This window comes from Molossus molossus, unplaced genomic scaffold (genome assembly GCF_014108415.1).
Source record: "Molossus molossus isolate mMolMol1 unplaced genomic scaffold, mMolMol1.p scaffold_m16_p_7, whole genome shotgun sequence".
NCBI classification, from domain to species: domain Eukaryota; kingdom Metazoa; phylum Chordata; class Mammalia; order Chiroptera; family Molossidae; genus Molossus; species Molossus molossus.
Genome location: NW_023425401.1, coordinates 101,063,642 through 101,081,659, shown reverse-complemented (window position 1 = coordinate 101,081,659; position 18,018 = coordinate 101,063,642). Strand labels below are relative to the sequence as shown.

Below are 18,018 nucleotides of genomic sequence, written 5' to 3'. Positions count from 1 at the left end.
AGGATTACACAGCTGGTAAATTATAAAGGTGAAATTAGGCCTAGGTCTCAATGAGTTCAAACCCATAATAAGTATTTCTTACCTTGTTAGGCAGTTCAATTTTCTTTCTATAAAATATGATTGTGTATATAATATCTTAACAAAAGAAATCAAAACATCAACCTATCCTAATCCTTTTGCTTCCTTCTTTTTATTTTAGGCAAATTTATATTTATTGTTGAAAATATTACAGATGTTCCCTTTTTTTCGCCATTGACACCTTCCTTCCCACTCCCACCCCCCTCCTGCCTTCCCCAGCCTAGTGTCCTTGTGGATTAGTTGTGCATATATGCATATAAGTTCTTTGGTTTATCTCTTCCGTCTCCTCCCACCCCCATCTCTCTGAGTTTTATCAGTCTGTTCCCTGCTTCCATGATTCTTGATCTCTTTTGGTTGATAGTCTATTTTGCTTATTATTACCACAAATAAGTGAGATCATGTACTTGTGGTACTAGTCTTTCTCTGATTGGCTTATTTTGCTTAGCATTAATACTCTCCAGGTCCCACCATGTCATTTCAAAGGGTAAGAGATCTTTCTTTCTTATAGCTGCATAGTATTCCATTGTGTAAATGTACCACAGCTTTTTTATCCACTCATCTATTGATGGGCACTTGGGCTGTTTCTAGATCTTAGCTATTGTAAATAGCACTGCTATGAACATAGGGGTGCATGTATTCTTTCTGATAAGTATTTTATTTTATTTTAAATTTTTCTTTATTGATTTGCGAGAGAGAGGAAGGGAGAGGGAGAGAGAGATACAAACATCAATTGGCTGCCTCCTGCATGCCCTCCACTGGGGATCGGGCCCACAACCTGGGCATGTGCCCTGACCGGAAATTGAACCAGCGACTTCTTGGTGCATGGGTCAATGCTCAACCACTGAGCCACATTTGCTGGGTGAGTGTTCTATTTTTTAAAATATGTTTTTAGCCCAGCTGGTGTGGCTAAGTGGATTGAGTGTTGTCCCATGGACTGAGAGAACTGGGTTCAATTCCTGGTCAGGGCACATGTCCAGGTTGCAGGCTTGATCTCCAGTAGGGGGCATGCAGGAGGTAGCCAATCCATATTTCTCTCACGTCGATATTTCTATCTCTTTCTAAAAAAAAAATCAGTTAAGAAAAACACACGTGTTAAATATGTTTTTATTGATTTTCTTAGAGAGAGAGAGGAAAGGGAGGGGGAGAGAGAGAAACACCCTTGGCTGCCTCCTACACACCTCCTACTGGGGACTGAGCCTGAAACCCAGGAATGTGCCCTACTCAGGAATAGAACAGATGACCTCTTGGTGCATGGGAAGACGCTCAACTGAACCACAGGAACCAGGGCTTGCTGCTGCTGCTGCTGCTGCTGCTGCTTCTTTTTTTTTTTTTTTTGGCACATGCCCCTAGCAGGAACTGAACCCAGGACTCTCTGGTCCAAAGGCCAATGCTACAACTGCTGAGCCAAACTGGCCAGGGCTTGCTTTTTTCTTTTTAGCAAAACATCTTTAGATAATATACCCATGTCAGAAAACAAAGCAGGGGGTAGAAAAGTATGTTAAACATTTCCAGTGTTTGATCTGTTCAATTGAATAAATGCTGTTTGATCTTTTAACACGATTATTTTTTAATATTAATTTTTTTTATTTATTTATTTATTTTTTTATCCTCACCCGAGGACATTTTTCCATTTTTTACTCAGATAGAGCAGGAAGGAGAGAGAGAAACATCGATGTGAAAGGGACACATCGAGTGGCCGCCACCCACACGACCCAACCAGGGCCGGGGACAAACTGCAGCCAAGGTACGTGCCCTTAGCGGGAACCGAACCCGGGTCTCTGTGGACCGCAGGCTGATGCTCTAACCGCTGAGCCAAACCGGCCAGGGCTTTTAATATTAATTTAGAAGAGATAGTGCAATGCTTTATAAATAGTTCTGTTCAGCCCTGGCCAGTTTGGCTTAGCAGTTGAGCGTCGGCCTGCACACCTGAGAGTCCTGGGTTCGATTCCCACTAGGGGCATGTACCACAAAAAAAAGAAACTAACAGAATATAGTTCTGTTCAGATTGTATTCATAGTGAACGGAGCTGAATCATGCATTCAAAACACTGATTAAATAATGCTATGTGTAAGTCACTGTGGAAGGTGCTTTCAAGACAACAAAAAATGGCCCTGGCCGGTTTGGCTCAGCGGTTAGAGCGTGGGCCTGTGGACCACAGAGTACTAGGTTCGGCTTATGCTAACGGCACCTACTTTGGTTGCGGTTTGTCCCCGGTCCCGGTTGGGGTCATGTGGGTGGCAACCAGTTGATGCATCTCTCTCATGTCGATGTTTCTCTCTCTCTCCCCCCCCCCCTCTCCCTCCTGCTCTATCTGAAGATAAATGCAAAAAAATGTCCTCGGGTGAGGATAAAAAAAAAAAGACAACAAAAAATAAATGACACATGATCCTCACTCTTTTTTATTTATTTATTTATTTGTTCTGGTACGTGCCCCTAGCGGGAACAGAACCCAGGTCTCTCTGGACCACAGGCCAATGCTCTAACTGCTGAGCCAAACTGGCCAGGGCTGATCCTCACTTTTAAGGACCTTAAAGTCTAGGGAGGGAAAAAGAGGTTATAAGATATGTCTACAGTTATATAATACCAGAAGAAACTGACATATACCACAAATAGCACTGATAAAGAACTGTTGATAGCCCTGGCCGGTTTGGCTCAGTGGTTAGAGCGTCCACCTGCGGTCCGGAGAGACCCGGGTTTGGTTCCCACTAAGGGCATGTACCTCAGTTGCAGTTTGTCCCCGGCCCTTGTTGGTCGTGCGGGTGGCAGCCACTCGATGTGTCCCTTTCACATCGATGTTTCCCTCTCTCTCTCTTCCTCCCACTCTGTCTGTACAAAAAATGGAAAAATGTCCTCGAATGAGAAAAAAAAAAAAAAAGAACTGTTGATAGTTCACAGAAAGAATAATTTTTTATTTGAGAAGTTTAGGATGTAAGAAGCAAGGGGGCCATATAGGAGACTAGTTTAATAGTTCAACCAAAAGATTTATCAGTGCTTGAACTAGGACAGAGGCAGTGATGACTGAGGGGAGAAGGGGGTTACAGCCATTGCAGAAATTGCTGACTGATCAGATGAGGAGAGAGGAATGCAGAATGAAGCCCCAAATTTATAACTTGGTTGGTCAAGTGCACTGTGGAGCCCTTCACCCTGATAGAGAATTCAGGAGGAAGAGCCATTTGACATGAAGATTAGAAGGCAGAAGGAGAGCGAAGTCAGTGCATTCCTTCTCCCTCTCTCTGGTTTTCCTCCCTGAGGCCTGTAGTTGAGTGGTGGCCATGTTCTTATACCTAAGGGTCACCTCTGTCTGGCCTAGGGAGGTAATACAGGGGTTGGGAAAACAGGTTTCCAGTTGTGAGTATGCAAAACAGTTTATTTCTGTATTATTATTTATTAATTCTTATATTATTTATTATTATCCACCTACTTTTTGCCCATCCCATAATGACACCACACTGTTGTTAGCCCATCCTGTTGACCTTAATTCAGGCCATGTCTTTTTTTTTTTTTATCCTCACCTGAGGACATTTTTTCTTTTTCTTTTTTTGTTCAGATAGAGTGGGAAGGAGAGAAAGGAAGAGAGAGAGAGAAACACCGATACGAAAGGGACACATCGAGTGGCCGCCACCCGCATGACCAACCAGGGCCGGGGACAAACCACAACAGAGGTACATGCCCTTAGCGGGAACTGAACCTGGGTCTTTCTGGACCACAGGCCGACACTCTAACCGCTGAGCCAAACCAGCCAGGGCCAGGCCATGTCTTTTTATATCTCTTCATTAACTCTCCTATTTGAGTGTGCCATCTGTTTCCTACCAGGATATGAACACATGATATTTATATATTTTTTCAAAAGTTTATATGTGTAATTATATGTTTGTATATGTATAAAAAATATCTGGAAAGATGCACAATAAACTATTAGTAATAGACACCACCTGGAGTGGGCATGGGAGAAGTGAGGAGCAAAGGGGAAAAAAAGAAGGCTTTTATTTTGTCTGTAACATTTGACTTTCTTAACAATAGGCTTGTATTACTTTAAAATAAAAATGCTAATAAAGAGTTTTAGAAGTAAATCCAGAACATCAATCAGTCTAGTGTACGAAGTTCAATAAATTCACTGAGAGTAAAGAAACCTCCCTAAGAAACACTTGGCCAATAAAATTAGAGAAAACCCCTAAACTTTAAATAAAATTTAATGATAAATACATATCGACAGAAATAATTAAATTCTTGTATGAAGGCAGCATCAAAGGAATCTCCTTTTTCATGGCTCCCAGCCCTTCCCTCCGGGCTGATGGGGCAACTTGAGACCCACTAGGCCAGCTGACTCCTCCACTGAGCGCTCACCCTTGCCATGAAATTCCTGATGAAGGGCCACGTGTTCACGGACGCTGCGGAGGAGGCAGAGATAGGTGGCAGCTTGGAAATGAAGCTCATGTTGGGCTCTGCACAGCTTCTCACTGGTCACCTAGAGAAGTAGCAAAGTAACAATAGCTCAGCTAAAGGCCACAGGGTAAGATTTAATAAACATTCTCTAGAATGTTTCTAGTAGGAAAATTGCATAGAGGAAACAGAAACATATATTTGTGTATACTTAATACATATATAGAGGAACTCTGTAATTGTTGACGATTAGGAAAGCTGACCTCCAGTTAACTGGAGTTTTTACACCTGGCAGCTTAGTTGGTTAGAGCATCACCCCAATATGCCAAGATTTCGGGTTTGATCCCCGGGCAGGGCACATATAAGAAACAGCCAATGAATACATAAATAAGTGGATATTTCTCTCTAAAATCAATAAATACAAATTTTTAAAAGGTGGAAAAAAAAGTTTTACAAAGTTTCACTGGGGTGTTTCACTGAGTGACCACACATTTTAATACTGGAAGAAAGTCATCTGGTTTCAACTCTCATTTTACAAACGAGGAAACTAAAGCCTAGAGAGGCTGGGTGGTTGGCTAATGGCAGAAGTGGGGAGCCATAATCAGATCACTGATCATTAAGGTCACCTCAGAAATATAATGTTGAACTTTCTCCTTCAAACAAATGAAGGGCTGCTTCGTATGACTGTGGACTTTGGTTAATATGTCATATGCCTTTCATTTCAATGAAAATTTAAAACTTGTCTGTAAAATAATAGCTTTGTCCTCAATAGTAATAGTAAATGTTTTCCATATAAAATATGCATATATTCATATTACTTATACTCACTCTTACGATTTACTTATCCATCTGAAAAATCTGCATTCTGATAACCTTAATAAGCTGGAAACTTTATAGCCATTCTGAAGTCCTCGGTAACTCTAAACCATTTTTTCTTCATCATAATTAATTTCCAGATGAAGGAAGTTAGTTCACTGTTCTTCACTTGATTAGGTTTGTGTTCTGAGGTTGTGAGAAAGGAGCAGGAAGGTTGAGATAGAGATGTGTACACAGCCTCAAGGGACTTAAGGAGCCCTGTCGTGTGGGTTAATTCTGGCACCACTGTCTATAGAATCCCCTTTTTTTGACCTTTTTTTATTTAAATATCTAGGGTTGGAATCTGAAAACTAGAGTGTGGTTCAAGATCTGCAAATCACATATGTGAAAATGCCACTCATTCATAAGCTGCTCAAAAATATGACTCATTTGCTTTAGTCAACTTATTTTTTTAATTTTAGAGAGGGAGAAAGGGAGAGAAACATTGATGTGAGAGAGAAACATCAATTGGTTCATCCCGTACACACCCCAACATGGGATTGAACCTGCCACCTAGGTATGTGTCCTGACTGGGAATCAAACCCTCGACCTTCCAGTGCACTGGCCGATGCTCCAACCAACTAAGCCACACCAGCCAGGGAAATCAATTTAATTTTTTATAATTAAAAATTTATGAGATCAATACCAATGTCAAACATCAGTAAAAGGTAATATCCACTTGTATAAACCTAACTTGATAGGATTTGAAACAGAAATTCTATGTTAGCATAGGGAACAAGAGAAGACTGACTTGATTTAACTAGATCTAAACCATGAGGAGTCTGGAGAGAAGGATCAATCAAGAATATATTGCCCGGCCGGTGTGGCTCAGTGGTTGAGTATTGACCTATGCATCAAGAAGAGGTCACTGGTTCGATTCCCGGTCAGGGCACATGCCCAGGTTGTGGGCCAAACCCCCAGTGAGGGGCATACAGGAGGCGGCCAACTGATGTTCTCTCTCATCAATGTTTCTATCTCTCTCTCCCTCTCCCTTCCTCTCTAAAAATCAATAAAGAAAAAAAAAATTTTTTTTAAAGAATATAATATAGTAGCCCCGGCCAGTTTGGCTTAGCAGTTAGTGCATCAGCCCTTTGACCAAAGGGTCTCAGTTTGATTCCCAGCCAAAGGCACATACCTGGGGCTACAGGTTTGATCCCCAGCTCTGGTAGGCGACCAATCAATGTGTCTCTATCACATCGATGTTCCTCTCTCTACCCCTCCCTTCCTTCCATGCTATCTAAAAATCAATGGAAAAATATCCTCGGGTGAGGACTAACAACAACAAAAATAATATAACATAGTAAATGAATCACAAGAGACCAAAAGAGATAAAATAAAATAGAATACTGTACTTTCCCGAAGGAGAAAGAGGTTCCTCCTTAATTGAACCCCTTCAGCCTAGGAAAAGGATAGAGAAATGGGCAGAGATGATTACTGAATTAGCTCTGAGCCAGCAAGAAATAGAAACCATTCCCCATATCCTTATGTGCACTCCACAGAGTGCTGTTTCTGGAATCTATAGCATGAATTTCTGACTTACTGCTGAGGAATTTTATAGCCATTACCAAGCCTCTCTTAAGGACAATAATATTGCTTCCAAAAGGAATAATTATAAACATGTCACCTTCTTAAAAATCTTAGAATGACCTCCCAAAAATTTACAATAACCATTAAATTCCTATCTACTACCCCGAAGGTGTGGCTCAGTGGTTGAGCATGGACCTATACACCAGGTCAGCAGTGTGGGGCATGCAGGAGGCAGTCTATTGATGACTGATGTTGATATTTCTCTCTCATCAATGTTTCTCCCTCTCCCTCCCTCTCTCTATAAAATCAATACAAACATATATATTTTTATTTTTTTGCATTTATCTACAGATAGAGTGGGAGGGAGGGAGGGAGGAAGAGAGAGAAACATTGATGCGAGAGACTCACATCGACTGGTTGCCACCCACACGACCCCAACCAGGGCCCAGGACAAACTGCAACCCTAGTGGGTCTCTCTGGTCCGCGGGCCAACGCACTAACCTCTGAGCCAAACTGGCCAGGGCCAAACATATATTTTTTTAAATTATCTTTAAAAAAAAAATTCCTATCTACCATCTACCGCATCTTCCACTTCATTCCCCACATGCTAGGTTTGAACCATTGTCAGCTGCCAGTTCTCACCTCTGGGCTTTTGGTTGTGCAGCTTCTTTACTTGGACATCATCTGCCCCAGACCCCATTGTTTGCTAACAACAAATTATCCCAAGTCCCTGCTTAATGAATTTCCTCCTGAAAGCCTACCCCTTCTTTATATTAGGAATCCCTGTTGTCTACTCCACAGCACTTATTTATTCTAAGTGCTTGGTCACATGTATGACCCTCAGGCAGACTGTAAACTTCTTATAAGACAGGACCCATCTGCATCTCATTTGTTGTTTCTAGCCAAGTACCTAGATGTCCCTAATATTGTGGCCATTTACTATTTTTTGTTGTTGTTGTTGTTTTTTCTTTTCTTTATTGATTTTAGAGAGAGAGAGGAAGGGACAGGGAGAGACAGTAACATCGATGAGAGAGAACATTGATTGGCTGCCTCCTGCATGCCCCTCACTGGGGATTTAGCTCACAACCAGGGCATGTGCCCTGACCAGAAATTGAACTGGCGACCTCTTGGTGCATGGGTCCACACTCAGCCACTGAGCCACACTCTGTACCGCAGGCCGACACTCTAACCGCTGAGCCAAACTGGCCAGGGCTGAGCCACACTCACTGGGCCTAATATTGTGGCCTTTTAACAACTAGCTAAATTTTAGTTCCAACATTTTACAGTCTAACTTGCACGGCTCAGAAATTCAACATTTAGGTTAATGGTCTCCCTTTCCCCACATTGTTCAAAGGATGATGGTAAGTTTCCTTCTGTAGAGCCCAAGCTGACTCCAATTTATTACTTCTGAGATAGGCTGCAACCTCGCTCCCAGCTAGACCCATACCTTCAAAGGCGGTAATTAATGGAAGGCTCTTACTTGGGAACTAGGTAACCAAGATTTTAGTTATTCTTATACATGGGGTTGAAAGGGTCACTATCCCTGAGTCTCAGCTGCCTCCTTTGAAAAATGAAACGATCTTCCATTGCTCTTGCCTGAAGGGGACATGGAGTGTGGCTTTCACAAAGGAATTTCTCAAGTATGTGTTCCCAAGGGTTCATAATGATCAGCTACAGAAGAAAAAATGTACCTGGTCATGTATCGCGTTAGTGTCCTAACCGAGCACAAGCTCTTCACAAGTTTCCAGCTCCGCTCTACACGGCATCATTTGTCTAAGTGGTGTGGGGGATACGGCGTAAGGGAAACAGTCCTGCCCTTCAGGACGCTCCGTGTTCCACACTCGTTTCCCTCTGTGCCTCAGGAGCTGCTTCTGAGGACAGCTTTACCAGGGAGCGGGAGGGCAGCGGCCGGACGCTGTGGCCAGTGACCCTACATCTGCACCGCTACACCCTCTGTCCCCTGCATTTCCTCCTGCCGCCTCCCTCGGCCTTGCTCCTCCGTTCAGGCACAAGGCAGCCAATGAGATCCTCGGGCCGGCTCCACCCCGGGCGACTCGGCCCTCGCGCGGTCCCGGGTCCGTGGGCTTAGGACACTGACCAGAGCCTAGGGAGGGCCTGGGGTGTTTTGGCCGGAACCCGGCCTGGGTGGGAGGGTCGAGCTCAGCAGCGCAGACGCTCGGGCCCGGTGCTCCCCCCGCCCGCCTAGACCCTCTCCCTCCCACCCCGGGAAGGGACGCGGAGCACGCGGACACGGGCTTCCGTACCCGATGTGCCCGGAAAGCTTTCACGAGGTACCGATAGGCCGCGGTGTCGCGATAGGAGCGGCCAGTGCCCGCGTTCATGTAGCGCAACTCCCGGAGAAGACCTCGGAAGGTGCGCGCCGGGGACCCGAGGGCGGCCATTTTCCCGTCCTCCGAGCCCGGTGCCCCGCGGCGCCCTGCGCCCCGCTCACCGCCGCACCCCCAGCCCGCCGCTGGATGGTACGGTCCGCCCACACTGCCGGCTCCCCTCCTCCACGGCCGAGCAGTGGGCTGTCTCGCTTCCCTGCCCTGCGGAGCCTTACTAATCGAACGTCGAGCGGCGCCCTCGGGAGCTAAGGGTCAAGCAAAGAAGGCCGAGTAACCGACGAGCTAGGAGAAAAGCCGGGCGAGGGAAGAGCCCTTCCCTGACTGCGGCTTTGGAGATGCAGTCGCTAACCGACCTCCTGAGCCTCGAGAAAATGGAAGCCTGGCGGGAACGAGTGCCGATTGAAACAGAACACGCTGAGAAGATACTATTTGTAGAGGGGATGACAAAAGTCAGTGTATTGACTTTCCAAAATCAGAGGAAGAAAATGGGAGTATGCTGATTCTCGAAGGCAATAACCTAACACCTACGAAAACTACAATACGTTTCTCATTTTTTAAAAGTAAAATTTGCAAGCTTCGGTTAAGGGCCAAAAAGAGCCTCGTCACCCCAGATGGGACTCGAACCCACAATCCCTGGCTTAGGAGGCCAATGCCTTATCCATTAGGCCACTGGGGCTCCTGTGAGTGACGCCCTGAAAAAACGTATTCAATGTTTTTTTTTCTTCGGTACGTCATTATCACTTAGGTTTCTTTTTAACCTATCCTGGGAGACCACACCTAGTACCAATATGAAGGGCGAGGCATGCCGGGAGTTGTAGTTAAGAGAATAAATGGCCGCGTTACGGCTCCAAGAGTTTTACCCCCGAAACAGCACCGTTGCGCCCAACGGAAGACGGGCACGCGCACGGTTTTTGCCTACGCGTTTCCTGCGTAATAGTCCCCGCGCCTGCGCAGAAGCCGGCTTGCGACGTCGCGCAGCCGAGCACGCTGAGCACACTGGCCGAATCTCGGAGAATCCCCCTTTTAGCCCAGGCTCCGCGGGGCTTTTACCGGAAACAACTGGCCCCTTCCGGTGTGGGCGGCTTTCCCGACTTACTTTGCCGCGAGCCCACCGTTAGGGGGCGTTCGAAGCGGTCATTTTGTGTTTCCGGTTGAAGGGCTGAGGCCATTTCCGTGCGGGGTTAGACATGTGTACCTTTTCTTCTGAATTGGCTGCTCAGTGATAAATATGGGACAGCGGAAAATTAGTTCTTAATGCATTCGGAATCAGTTAGTTAGAGATAATTAGGAGCTAGTTCATTTTCTGGTTCTGTCCCTAATTGTATAACTTGGACGAGTCACTTCTCTGAGTCTTGGTGACCTTAACCCTTGATTACAGTCTTGCAGGCTTCCTAAGGCCATTAAATAAAGTTTAGACTACTGGACCCTGCCTAAATTGACACTTATTTCAACCTTAATATCTGTTATGTTTCCTCTTACCCTCTGAGCCAGGTATCTGAACTTCTCATTGTCTGCCTCTCCACCCATCATTCTTTCTGCCTGAAACTTGACAGTTTGTATTAATATTCCTATTTATCGGTATTTTGGGCTTCAAGTTTCTTTGGGAAGTCTTCGTCAGACCCTTCTCTAGGCCCTTGTAGTCAATATGGCAAGCTTAAAATTATTCACTTCACCTCTGGGCTCCTAGATTACCTATGTAATTTATTTTATTATTTTATTTTATATTTTATTTTATTTTATTTTATTTTACAATTAGGTTACCTATGTCTCAGCTCCATCACCTTCCACATGAGCCAAGATGCAATTCCTCAGACTCAGGGATTCCCACTCTAACAGGTCTCTCCTAGGTCCCTGTTCACCGCTCCAGCTGTGGCTGTTATGTAACCTTTCATATTTTGGCTGGAATTCGGACACTTCCAGAATCAACAGATGAAACTGGTATGACTTAATATGAATGAATGAATCTCTCCCTGTTGCACTAATAAAGCTTTCATTTTGTCAACTTGTAATTCACAAGTATCTGATTTTTAAAGGCAAATATGCATGCAGGAGGGGTTAGGGAGAATGCAATCATGTATTATTCTCCTAATACAAATTTGTTAGAAATGGATTTGATGAATTGAAGCTAGCTCTGAGTGTGAGAATTTATAGGAAGTAGGTCTTCAAAAACTGTTGATCTGTTGTAGTAAGAGGCAATTAGAACTAATTTTGAATTCCTTTTTACTGAGCTGCCAAAAGACTTTTCTTCCACCCTAAGACATTCTTACACTAAGGTAAATACTCTTAAAATGTTAACTCTAAAAATAAAAAGTTAGCTCTGTGTAGCCAATACTCTCCATAGATGCCTCCCCCCTCCCCCACATTCTCCTCTGTGAGTGTGTGTATTGTTCCTTTTATCAAGGGTAGACACTTATTTCGCATCCCACCCTTCCCCCCTTCTTTTGAGTCTCAGGCCAGGCTTGTGACTAGCTTTGACCAGCAGAATGTAGCAAAAGTGACATTCTGAAACTTCTCTGGAATGCCAGGCCTTAAAACTGGCAACTGCACTTCCTGCTTCTTATCTAGTTACCATGCTGTGAAAGAAGCCTCAAGGCACAGTGGAGTACTGAGACAGGCCCAGCTGAACCCTCGGCTGACAGCACCAGCTACCCTCCTCCATGTGAGTGAGCCATCTTAAACGTCCCAGTCCACGGGCACCTCCAGATGACCACAGTCTCAGTCAACATTATATGGAGCAGAGAACTGCCCAGCTAAACCTAGTCAATTAAAATAAAAAAAAATTTTTTTAAAGATAATAAAATGGGCCCTGGCCAGTTTGGCTCAGCAGTCGGAGTGTCGGCCTGCAGACCAGAGAGTCCCGGGGTCAGTTCCTGCTAAGGGCATGTACCCCAGTTGCAGTTTGTCCCCGGCCCTGGTTGGGGTCGTGTGGGTGGCAACCACTCCATGTGTCTCTCTCACGTGGATGTTTCTCTCTCTCTCCCCCTCCCTCTCCTGCTCCCCCTCTATCTGAAGATAAATGAAAAAAAAAAAAAAAAAGTCCTTGGGTGAGGATTAAAATAAATAAATAAAATAAAGATAATAAAATGGTCCGGCCAGTGTGGCTCAGTGGTTGAGCGTCTACCAGTGCACCAAGAGGTCCCCAGTAAGATTCCGGGTCAGAGCACATGCCCAGGTGGTGGGCCTGATCCCCAGTGGAGGGCATGCAGGAGGTGACCAATCAATGTTCTCTCTCATCAATGTTTCTATCTCTCCCTCTCACTTCCTATCAATCAATAAAAAATAAATAAAGATAATAAAATGGCTGTTGTTTAGGAATAATCCCACCATGTTTTGGAATTACTGTGCAGCAATCGAAAAACAAATCAGTCTGAAAAGTTCTTAAGAGACAATTTAGCCAAACTTTTAAATTTTGAAGCTTTAGAAAATCTTTAAATTCCTAGTACAGGGCTACAAACTCAAACCCTACAGCAGGGACCAGGCAGGTAACAGTGAATCTGGCAGACCAAATGGGTTCCTACCTCCTCCACAGGAGTAGACAGCTTCATGGCAATCTCATTGTGTTGCAAAGTAGGAGTGTGTTCTCAGTGTTGCCAGAGCTTCTGTTTTTTTCAAGAGAAATCGTAAATCCAGAATTTTTATGAAATGCTATAACTTTTCAATGTTAGCAGCGTTAAAAACAACAGTTTGTCAAAACACTTCTGTAGGCCGTAAATAACCTAGGGGGGCTGCAAGTGTGGGAACTGTTTGTCCCAGAACTTTTTACAGGTAATGTCTCATTTGACCTCACCACAATCCTATGAGGTAGTACTCTGATTTTACCCACTTACAAATGAGGGAACAATCTCAGAGAAGCTTCATGGTTTAGCCAACTGGTCAATAGTGCAGCTGCATTTGACCCAATACAATCTAACTAAAACCCCCCCCCCCTTTTTTTTCTTCAAATTATAAGTTTGTTTAGAAAGTCACAGAGGTAGAAAAGGTGAGCCAGCTGGGTTGCATGGGATCAGGAAATGGGTTACAGAGGCAAAAGAAGGGCCCTTGGAGTTTAGAAAAAAGAGAATATGTCTGGGGGGAAGAAAGGAGGAAAAGTGTCAGCGTGCTCCGAGAGAGAAAAAAAAGCATGCTCAAAGCTTTTTTTTTTAATGTTAAAATTTTATAGCAGAGCCAGGGCTGGTGTGGCTCAGTGGTTGAGCATCGACCCATGTACTAAGAGGTCACTGGTTTGATTCCTGGTCAGGGCACATGCCCAGGTTGTAGGCACAATCCCTAGTGGGGGGCATGCAGGAGGCGGCCAATCGATGTTCTCTCTCATAGATGTTTCTCTCTCTCTCTCCGTCTCCCTTCCACTCTAAAATCAATAAAGAAAAAAAATAAAATTTTATAGCAGAGCCCAGCCAGTGTGGCTCAGTGAATTGGGTATCATCCCATGCACCAAGGAGTCACCAGTTTGATTCCCATTTGGGGCACATGCCTGGGTTTTGGGCTTGATCCCCATTGGGGGAGTGTTGGGGGCATCTGATTGATGATTTTCACATTGATGTTTTTCTCTCTCCCTCCCTCTCCTTCTAAAAAAAAAAAATCAATAAAAATATATTTTTAGCCCTGGCCAGTTTGGCTCAGCGGTTAGAGCATCGGCCTGAGGTCCGGAGAGACCCGGGTTCGGTTCCCGCTAAGGGCACGTACTTCGGTTGCAGTTTGTCCCCGGCCCTGGTTGGTCGTGCGGGTGGCAGCACGTGTCCCTTCACGTCGATGCTTCTCTCTCTCTCTCCCTTCCTCTCTCCCCCTCCCACTCTATCTGTACAAAAAATGGAAAAATATCCTCAGGTGAGGATAAAATATATATATATATATATATATATATATATATATATATATATATATTTTTTTTTTTTTTTTTTTTTTTTAAATTTATAGCAGAGTCCAGCCGGTGTGGCTCACTGGTTGAGCATCGACCCATGCACCAAGAGGTCGCCAGTTCAATTCCCAGTCAGGACACGTGCCCAGGTTGTAGGCCTGATCCCCAGTGGGGGGCATGCCGGAGGCAGCCAATCGATGTTCTCTCTCATTGATGTTTCTATTTCTCTCTCCCTCTCACTTCCTCTCTCTCTAAAATCAATAAAAGAAAAAAAAATTTATAGCAGAAAAGGAATTTTAATTTAAAAGATGCTGGATGAGCCCTGGGCGGTTTGACTCAGTGCTAAGAGTGTCAGCCCGAGGACTGAAGGGTCTCAAGTTTGATTGTCAGTCAAGGGCAAGTACCTGGGTTGCAGGTTTGATCCCCAGCTCTGGTCCTGGTCAGGGTCATGTGGGAGGGAACAGATTGATGTGTCTGTCTCACAGCGATGTTTCTCTCTCTCCCTTCCACTCAGGTGAGGATTAACAAAAAAAAAAGAAGGTGCTGGGTGATTCTCAGAATGTCCTGGTAAAGTTAGAGATCAGGCTTGGAATCTACACAGCCAGAACCTCACTTAAAATCCTGCCCCAGATCTGCTCCAGGGAAAACACTACCAGGCACAGTCACTACAGTTTGCAAGGCTGACACAGTGACACTGGACAGGGACTGGACACCAACACCAAAGCTGCTACTCCAGGACACTGCCTATAGCTGTGCCCGAATGGATTAAGTCATTACCTAAGACTCATGTTCTGGGGTGAGTACTTCTAATTAGCATGGCCTGGGCCATGCAATAGTCAAGGGAGGCTGAGAAAGCAAATATTTTATCATTCAGGGAATTTTTAATTGGTCATCTGCTGTGAGTCAGGCACTCTTCAATATGCTAGGGAGACAAAAGCAAGCAGAGTAGGTGAAACTTCCTATACTCATGAAACTTCCATTCTAGGAAGGTGGACAGACAATATTCAAATAAGCAAGTTAAACATAACATTTGTCAAATGGTGATGAGTGCTACAGAGAAAAAGAAGGGGGCAGGGAATTGAGACCTGCTGTTTTGTCATGTCTTCAGGGAGGTCCTTACTGATAAGGTGACGTTTGAGCAGAGACCCAAATGATGTGAAGGCATCTTCAGCTTATGTGTGTGCAAGTGTCGAGGTGGGGCAATGCCCATACCTTTAAGTAGAAAGACCGTACCTCCATTCCCCAGCCATTGTGAGGCCACCATTATGCCACCATTATTTTGTCCTTTAAGCTGTCTGAGGGGAAAGTTGTTGTTTTGGGACAAGTTTTCTATGCCCAGTGAAACTGGGGGAACAGACCTCCGGGGATCCAGTCTTAACTCTGCAACGACAACAGTGACTGGCTACCTGGCCATGCAGATAAGAATTTGGGGGAGATTTTGGTGGGAAAGAGCCAGGACTAATCAAAGAGGGTATATCTGGGAGAGTATAATTCTGTAGGCACTCATTTCCATCAACTGTGACACTACAGATGTGTGTCCTAGAGCACTGATTTTGTAGCTCAGAGCAAATCAATGTTCAGTAATCGGCGAAAGTGTTGTCCTTATCTCGATATTGCACAGCCATCCTTGCAAAATGGTAGCCAATCCCACTGGAGGCCAGAAGACTGACACAAGTGATGGCATCTTAGGGTCTTCTCGCAGGGGTTTTCTGGGCTCCTTCCTTCGTTGATGGGCTTTTGGGTCTGTGCAGTGATTCCTGTCTGGGCACTGGTTGTTGGGTTTTTGACTCTATTGTGGCAGTTCATTTTATGCCTTTGTTCTTAAGAAATAGGGGCTTTTGCACAGCCGGTGTGGCTCAGTGGTTGAGCATCGACCCATGCACCAAGAGGTTGCCGGTTCAGTTCCTGATCAGGGCACATGCCCAGGTTGTGGGCCAAATCCCCAGTGAGGGGCATGCAGGAGGTGGCCAATCGATGTTCTCTCTCATCGATGTTTCTATTTCTCTCTCCTTCTCCCTTCCTCTCTAAAATCAATAAAGAGAAAAAAAAAATAGGGGCTTTTCTTGTTTTGTTCTTTTTTTTTTTCATTATTGATATTTAGAGAGGGGGGGGAGGGAAAGGGAGAGATAGAAATATCCATGGGAGAAAACATCGATTGGCCGCCTCCTGCATGGCCCCCCACTGGGGATTGGGCCCATAAGCTGGGCATGTGCCCTGAATGGGAATCGAACTGGTGACCTCTTGGTGTGTGGGTTAATGCTCAACCACTGAGCCACACCGGCTGGGCCTCTTGTTCTGTTCTTATTTATTTTTGTTTAGTTTTTATATCAAAAGGGATCTTAGTGGATTGCTCCTGTGTTTTTGTGCTGAGGATCCAAGGATCAGTTAGCACTGTCAAAGATCACCCTGTTATGAATCATAAGTAATTGTACTGCCCTGATTACCTATTACCATAACCATGTCTTCCTTGTCTCGTTTTTAAAAACAACTAATTTTCCTTTTTATTGAATACATTGGGGTGACTGTTTAACAAAATTATACAGGGTTCTGGTGCATGATTCTACAACACGTCATCTGTACACTGTGTTGTGTTCACCACCCCAAGCCTCGATCCATCACCATTAATCTAAACCAATGATTTGCAAACTTTTTTTTTTTGTAAACTTTTTGATTGTATGTATTCATTGCAGTAAACATCTTGTGCCTCTGTCATAATCTTTGTATCTATTCTTTTTTTGGTATGTGCCCCTAGCAGGAACCGAACCCAGGACTCACTGGTCCGCAGGCCGATGCTCCAACCGCTGAGCCAAACCGGCCAGGGCTTTGTATCTGTTTTTAAATCACATACATGTACTACTGGATCAATGTGGCATAAATATTTAAAACATACACAAAATAGAAATAATTATGTTTTTAAAATGAAACAAACAGTTCAAATCCCAGACAAGCCCCCCCAAAACAAACAAAAAATAAAATAAACAATATTTTGAAAATATTTTTATTTTCTTTTTTAACAGTAAAAATGTCCTAATTTCTCTCAGTAAAGAAAGATGATTATTGTTTATTTTAATGAAAACAATGTAACTCAGTGTTTCATTCTTTTTAAAATCTCAGTTTAACACATTATTTTGAGCAACAAAATCACATAGTGATAAACATTTCTAAACATTCATTTTCAAATTTATCTCTTCATCACATGAGTTTCTTTTAAAAAGGCAGTTAATGCCTCACTTACAGATTTTAAAAATTACTTTTAACTTAAAGAGACCCATTAAGTATGTCCATTTCTTTCCAAGTATCAGCAGGCAGCTGTATCCATCAGGGCTCAGTCAGAAAGAGAAACCACTGGAGGCTTTTCAGGCCGGAAAGGGTTGACTGCAGGGCACTGAGGTGCTCATGGTACTCTCAGAAGGACTTGCAGGAGTTAGGGGACGTTGCCATTAACGTTCAGAAATTCAGAGTACCAGGAGGTTTCTGCTGTTACCCAGATCAGAAAAATGCAGGGAACCCCCAACGCCGAGCAGAGCTGCCCCCAAGTACTGAAACGGGGGCTGACAGGTCACCTGGAGGCTACGGCAGAATTTTACGTCTACCGTGGCCTGTGTTTTGCTAGGTGCTGCCAGAGAGAAAGTAATGCCACTTTTTCCTCCCACCTAGGAAAATCACATCCAGAAGGAAATCACATCCAGACCCGTGAAGGCAAAGGCGTTTGGGAAACGCGGTTTCCATCATTCTAGTCCCTGTAACACAGAGAAGCATGGAGAGATGTGGGAATGAGTGCTGGCTGCCACAGAGCAGACTCCATCGCACACTGCATCCTCCCCGTAGCCTCTTGTCATCACAGAGGAGGGCGGACAAGGAGAAACACTTGCCTGCTTTGTATAAGAAAAACAGGTGATTAATTTTTAAGTGTGACAACTCTTGTAAATACTTTCTGGCAATATAATCACTCAATCTCTGTGGTTTACAGGATTT

The 18,018-nt window shown here is 44.3% G+C and overlaps 1 protein-coding gene, 1 long non-coding RNA gene and 1 other non-coding gene across 3 annotated transcripts; 1 reads left to right on the top strand and 2 right to left on the bottom strand.

Annotated features, from left to right (window-relative positions):
• Positions 1-4,046: 4,046 nt before the first annotated feature.
• On the bottom strand, positions 4,047-9,300 carry FMC1 (formation of mitochondrial complex V assembly factor 1 homolog). Its single transcript, XM_036246158.1, has 2 exons — positions 9,105-9,300; positions 4,047-4,543 (listed from the first exon to the last, which is right to left on the bottom strand). Exons 1-2 carry the CDS (start codon positions 9,240-9,242, stop codon positions 4,340-4,342), a joined length of 342 nt encoding a protein of 113 aa, XP_036102051.1. The 5' UTR covers positions 9,243-9,300; the 3' UTR covers positions 4,047-4,339.
• A 491-nt stretch (positions 9,301-9,791) lies between these two features.
• Positions 9,792-9,864, bottom strand: TRNAR-CCU. The gene has a single exon. It is a non-coding gene; the product is annotated as a tRNA-Arg (tRNA).
• Positions 9,865-11,054: 1,190 nt separating this feature from the next.
• LOC118620484 lies at positions 11,055-17,797 on the top strand. Its single transcript, XR_004957411.1, has 3 exons — positions 11,055-11,126; positions 14,558-14,839; positions 17,701-17,797. It is a non-coding gene; the product is annotated as an uncharacterized LOC118620484 (long non-coding RNA).
• The last annotated feature ends 221 nt before the right edge of the window (positions 17,798-18,018 follow it).

Excerpts from the sequence above, each read along its gene's own strand:
- FMC1 (XM_036246158.1), bottom strand. The coding sequence starts at position 9,242 with ATGGCCGCCCTCGGGTCCCCGGCGCGCACCTTCCGAGGTCTTCTCCGG. Across the intron at positions 4,544-9,104 it reads AAGCTTTCCGGGCACATCGG|GTGACCAGTGAGAAGCTGTG; the intron begins GTACGGAAGCCC and ends CTACTTCTCTAG.